This window comes from Vipera ursinii, assembly GCF_947247035.1.
Source record: "Vipera ursinii genome assembly, chromosome: 2".
Lineage (NCBI taxonomy): Eukaryota > Metazoa > Chordata > Lepidosauria > Squamata > Viperidae > Vipera > Vipera ursinii.
In genome coordinates, this window is record NC_139513.1 from 73,819,375 (window position 1) to 73,825,701 (window position 6,327).

Consider the following 6,327-nt stretch of genomic DNA (forward strand, 5'->3'; position numbering starts at 1 on the left):
TTCATTTCTCAAGGACTTCAATTTAGAGCAATTCTCAATTTGTGATAAGACAATGAGAAAGGTCAATACTTTTTAAAATGTTAGGGGTTTGTGATACTCAGAAGAATTATTCTCTTACGGTTGCTATGATTCACCTTGCTGTGTTGAAATAATCCAGTTTGTTTAAAAGCCCTAAATACTTTTGTATTTCTCATTTTAAAGGGTCAACATGATGAATCATTATCAGAACCTTTTATTGCCTAATTTAGTTAATACTTCTGATTTGGGTTTTTGTGTAGGAAGCTGGCAGCTACCCCCCCACCCCCCAAAGTTGGGAGAGGACAGAAAAAAATTATTTCATTTCATTTGAATTTAAATTAATATGATACAACTGATATGATTATTAGATACATGAGATTAATGTTCCTTTTCTGCTCCATTACAAAGAATTACAGTTTGATCATAACTTTTAGATCAGCTCTGAGAAGTACATCCAAGAATTTTTAAAATTACTCTGAAGTTCTGTATTTTAGTGTCCTTAATGGGTGTGTCCCATTTCTACTATCCAGAAGGTATTGTTAAAGAAGTAGAACTATTTGTACATCATCATAGTTTAAGCATATAAATCTCACATTATAAGAAGTCTGTATTAAAGTCTCTTTTAAACATTAATGAACAATGCTGGTTATTGTAGCCTTCTTAACATTTGCAAATGGAAAGCTTTATATTTTCTCCAGATCTTCTTCCCCAAATGGATATTAAGATTCTGTAAAAGACCTGGTTTGGACATGTGTCCAGATTTGGCAGTGGTAAGAACTGAAGAAACCATGTTATGGCAGTGTAACCAGGACCCCTTTAATGGGGCCTTTTAATCAAGTAGTGGAGAGGAATGTCTTTTATATCTTGTATGCTGTTGTAGCTCTTGATGCTACAACTGTTAGGCTGGGAAACGTATTGGAGATGATAACATGTAATAAATGAATCCATATCCTTCAACATATTTCCAAAGTTGATTTGTACGGATTACTTATTTATCTCCCAATCTTCTGGACCGTGAGCCAAAATGTTGCACAATTATATAAATATAAAGTAGCAATCCCAACAGTTACAATGCTTCCAGTCTTGATTAACATGATAAACTTTCGTTGCTGAGTCTTGCCTGCCAAAGTTTCTCCTTGCCAAGCTTTTGTTAACCATAGTCTGTTAAATAAATTATAGTGGCTGAATTTACACACTTCACAAAGCTATAAAATCATAGTTTACAAAGCATAATAAAACTTGAACAGAACAGTAAGCCCAAACCAAATTATGTTATGGCTCAGCACAATACATGAAATCCAATTAGAGTCACAACAAGCAAAATGTTGTGCTGCTTCCCAAACTACTATTTTCCTGATGCCATCTGTATTAGGATGAAAGAACTAGGCTGCAATCACCTTCTGGTGGTTAGATGGGAGCAAAAGGGAGTAGTTCTAACATAGATTATTGCAACACAAATCTGATGGCTCTAGTCTGGAATCCTGGTTTATTTTTTATTTTCTGTCCTCTTCTCTAGGCCAGCCTTTGCTCCCATTGCTTCAGACTGATTGTTCTTGGGCTACAGTTCTTATCTGATCTTTAAAGAACATTCTAATCTAGTCTTCAACCTGATGACCAACCAGCATTGTCCATTGGAGCACAGTTTGGGACAGTGGGAATTATAGAACAAACATTATGGTGAATACAAGGTTGGGAGATACAACTTTATCCCTTCCTCTTATCCAAGGCCATGATATAGGCTGGGCTAGTGATGTATCATGCCAGTCAAGGCAAGCATGAAATAAATCAATAACTCACGGATAAAATTTCTCTCTCCCTCTTTCTCTCAATCTGTCTCTTTGGCAAAAAGAAGCTTCTAACTTAGGTTACAGTAGTATCCAGGGGAAGATACCACTTTCACCTAGTTCTCAGAAAGAAGCCATAGGCGAAATTCAGTCTGTAAGGATTATGTTCCTCCTGGGGCACTCCCCTGTGCAATCTCACCTGGCTCCATAAGATTTTGACTGACTGTGCCACAGCATGGTAGCTTCCAATTGGCAGGCTTCATGTTAAAATAGTATACCAGGGGGTCAAGAGCACTGTTGATGCTAGCAAGGGCCATAGCTGCACGCTGGGCTGAGCAAGTGAAGTGCAGCAATCCCGGAGCTGAAAGAACGCCAATACGGCCCAGGGTGTGCAGCACATGGATGGTATGAAAAGGGAGGAAACAGAAGGTGAGCAGGCTCGTCACCATCAAGAGGGTTTGGAGGGAATGCCTACGCAATGAAGATGCCTGCATTGTCCCATGGCCCAGATTCATAATCCGGTGGGCAATCACAATAGAACAGATAATGATAGTAAGGAAAGGCAGGAAGAAGCCCAGGGCGGAGGAAGATAGGACTGTGGCTGCCAGACTTCCACTCCAGACTCGGGCTGGGAAGTTTTCCATGCAGGCGGTGTTTCCATTGGAGAAGAGATGAGTCACAGTGCTCTTGGAGAAGAAGATCAGCAACCCAATCCCTACCAAAAACCAGATAGCTATGGAGAGCAGCACACGATACAGAGGCCATTTGAGGCGCAGGTAGAGGACAGGATGGAGGACAGCCACGTAACGCTCCAGGCAGATGCAGGCCAGGAAAAGGGTGCAGCTGAACATGTTGGCCAGGAAGAGGGCATTGGTGGCCTTGCACAGGCCTTCTCCAAAGGGCCAGTCATTGTGCCTGGCATGATACACTGCCTGTAATGGCAGTGACAGGGCAAAGAGCAGGTCAATGATAATCAGGTTGTAGATGAAGATCATGATTGGTGGAGCCTGGGCTCGGTAGACCCAGGAGCTCCATAAGGCCACACCATTCGAGGCTAGGCTCAGGATGCACACCAAGCTGTAAATGATGGGTAGCAGTAGGTGCTGGAATGCTGCTTCAGCAACACACTGCAAATGTGCTGAGTTGTTAGGGAAAGAGCCTGGCACTTCCCTCAAAGGGAAGGACTCCCCTGATGCATCTGTGCCATTCCTCCACATCTGCAAAACAAAAATAAGACTTGCATGTTAGATTAATCCAGAGTTCAAGAAACACCAATCACAGCAGGCTTCATGTGAAGTGGAAACTCTGATCATGGAGTATTTCCATTGCTTTGCTGGCTGCGTGCAGCTGCAAGGGCAGAAATATGGCCGGAGAAAGGTTGGACTGTCTACATTTTTTCTGGTTTCTTTCTAAGGGCCTATCTGCTTGGCCTGGTGCAAAGATGCCCCCTGACTGTTTCTGCAGAACACGAATGCACAGCATCTTTCTCAGACTTGTTTCCTGGCCCACCACAGAGGCAGCCTTGTTCTGTTTTTCTCTCTCTGCTTCAAAAGGGGTGTTTTTCAACTTGCACTAGCACAAGCTATGCCAAGTGGGCAGTCTAAGGCCGATTGCTCTGAGAAAAGTTTAAGGTGAGGGTCTGTCCTGGTCCTAATTGCCCAGGGGCTACTGTGGACATGGTACCCTATCTGGCTGCTGGCCACTCATTTTCAGCAGCAGGAGAGTCAGGGCTGTCCCATTGGACCAAGAAGCCACCTCACTCACTCCTTTTCCCAGCCTATGGGTAGCACAGGAAGCAGGAGAAGAAAGAGAGGGGGCATTTCTGCCAGCAACAAAAAGACCCACTTCCACCCATGGAGTAGCTGAAGGGGTTCTACCTCTGCTTCTGCTCCCCCAAAAGTCAGTGAAAGGGGCCCTTCAACAGGCACAAAATTGCACTTTATGTCCAGGAGGACAGGATATTGTAAACTACTAGAAAAGGGCATATTTTCCCCTCCTGCATAATGTATATTCTCCTTGATTGACCTGATTCTAAGAAAACTGCATATCTCAAGGATTCATAACAGATGAGAGAAATATTTTATTTAGCTGGTTGTGTTACAAAGCAAGCTTCAGAACTGGGTGCTGGGGGAAGCATCTGTTTCATTTAGTCCTGCTGCCAGCTTCCCTCCCCCCAAGTACTTTTGACAGCTCATTTCCTCTCTGTTTTCCACACTTCCCGCTGAAGTTTCCCATGCCCCTAACTTCTGTCGTGAAAGGAAGCGCTCACCATACCCCAGAGAAATTAGCTGGCTGAGAGAGATTGCAGCATTTCTTACTCAAAGATGAGTATCAGTCTAGCATCTTTTTATTTTTTTTTCTTACATATACTGCATTATTTGTTAAGCTAAACCACCCTAAAATGCCATTTGCAAATTAAAGGCAGAGCATTCTGTAACTAATATACTGTAGGAATGCCTCAGAAAGCGGGAGCGAGTTGCCATGTTCCTTCCCACATTAATTAGCATATAATTTTCTTTTTATCTTTATTTCCAATATCTCTAAGGATTTGTTTAAGAAGGTATACAGTTGTATTAAGAATGGTACCAATTTTAGACACTGCTTTTCTTGGATTATCTAATATACATACACACACACACATATATATATACACACATACACACACACACACACACACACACACACACACACACACACACACATATATATATATATATATATATATATATATATATATATATATATATATATATACACACACACAAAGATTTACTTTTCTGCTGCCTATTTGACATCTCAGGAAGTCAATTACAAATTGCATTCTACAGAGTAAAAAGACCACAAAGAACAAGAACCATGCATTTTTCCTATTATTTTTTTCAATTAATGGTTTACTTCCAATGCAGGACTCTTTGAAATTAGTATAAATTTCTACCTTGCAATTTATTTACTTTTTACTTTTCCCATAAGAAATGTATCTAGTGGATTGGGAGAACTTGATGATGGAATTAACAGAAATGCCATGATCATTAAAATTTTATTCTTCCAATTCCAGACCAAGAGCAATTCAGAAACACATTATCAGTTGTAAATGTGTTCCATCTTTTAGGAGAAGAAAAACAGATTTTATCCAAATTTATTTTAAGAAGTAAGCTATGTTCACATTTCACCCGCAAGGCAGAATAGTCAGAGGCTGTTAAAATGCATTAAACTGAAAGGCATCAAAATAATTTGAAAGGCAGATAATAAGAAAATTATATTGCCACCATTACTCTGGCATTCTTGCTGCTATCTGCAGTATCCATACCTTCGGCGTTTCAGTGATCTAGGAGATGCCTGCTCCTTTGATGGCTCAAGGAACTTGGACAAGATGAAAATGGGTGGGAATTATTCTGAAACAACATTATAGGCACCCTATCACCCTGTCCTGGTTTCCTGTTTCAAGGCTAGGCTGGCATAGTTTTTTAAAGAACATTTGTGGTATTTACCATTGCTGAGACAACAGAGCTACAAGATTCATTATAGGCAGTGGAAATAAAAGATATCCCGACTTCCAATTTCTGTGCCTATAAAACTGACATTTCTTCAAGCATATTATATTTGCTCTTGGGAAAGCTGCAACATAATAGAAATTTGTTTCTTGATTTATATTTTCTGACCAATTGCATTTACTTTATCAGACTTGCATCCTGATTTTCCTTGATGATCCCAAAGGACACAGATTATATTCTCCCTCCTCATTTTTCTCACAACTCCAAGAGGTACGTTGGGCTGAGTGAAAATGACTAGCCAATCACGTAGTGCACTTCTGGGACTGAGAAAGTAGATCTCTTTAATTGTTGCATCACACATTTCCCTTTTTGTTTTATGCTTGAAGTTGTGTTAAGCTCATGAAACATTTCATATTCCTTGTTTCTTGTTCTTCCAGCAGAAAATCTTTAGAAAAATTCCACTGCTGCCATTCTGAGGTCTTGCAGTCTGCAAAAAACCCAAACCCTGGGCTGGATATGGCCCAATGGCTGCAGGTTGTCTTCCCTGACTACACAAATTCCTTCACAATGGTCACAATCCAGGCTAGAGAATTCTCAAGAGACCACTCTCCAGCATCTGCCAAGAGACCTCCAGCCCACCCATCAGTTGTTTTTTTTAAAAAAAAAAACCCACTGGTTTATTAATGAGTAAGAAGAGAATAAGGAGAATTATTTTCAAGAATCCAAGGCTTTTTGTACACAGTATTAGTAATTTGCACACCCTGTGAATGAAGGGCTAAGTCTGAGATAGAGCAATAACAATAGCATTTAGACTTATATACTGCTTCATAGTGCTTTACAGCGCTCTCTAAGTGTCAGCACATTTCCCCCAACAATCTGGGTCCTCATTTTACCAACCTCGGAAGGATGGAAGGCTGAGTCAACCTTGAGCCAGGCAGGATTGAACTCCTGGAGTGACCAGTGAGAGCTTGCACTACGGCATTCTAACCACTGCGCCACCACACCATATGATGGCACCTTTTCCATGGCCCTCT

The 6,327-nt window shown here is 40.9% G+C and overlaps 1 protein-coding gene across 1 annotated transcript; it reads right to left on the reverse strand.

Annotated features, from left to right (window-relative positions):
- Positions 1 to 1,447: 1,447 nt before the first annotated feature.
- On the reverse strand, positions 1,448 to 3,019 carry LOC310636684 (uracil nucleotide/cysteinyl leukotriene receptor-like; the record flags this gene model as incomplete). Its single annotated transcript, XM_083356716.1, has 1 exon — positions 1,448 to 3,019. One exon carries the CDS (start codon positions 3,017 to 3,019, stop codon positions 1,964 to 1,966), a length of 1,056 nt encoding a protein of 351 aa, XP_083212842.1. The 3' UTR covers positions 1,448 to 1,963.
- Positions 3,020 to 6,327: the final 3,308 nt, after the last annotated feature.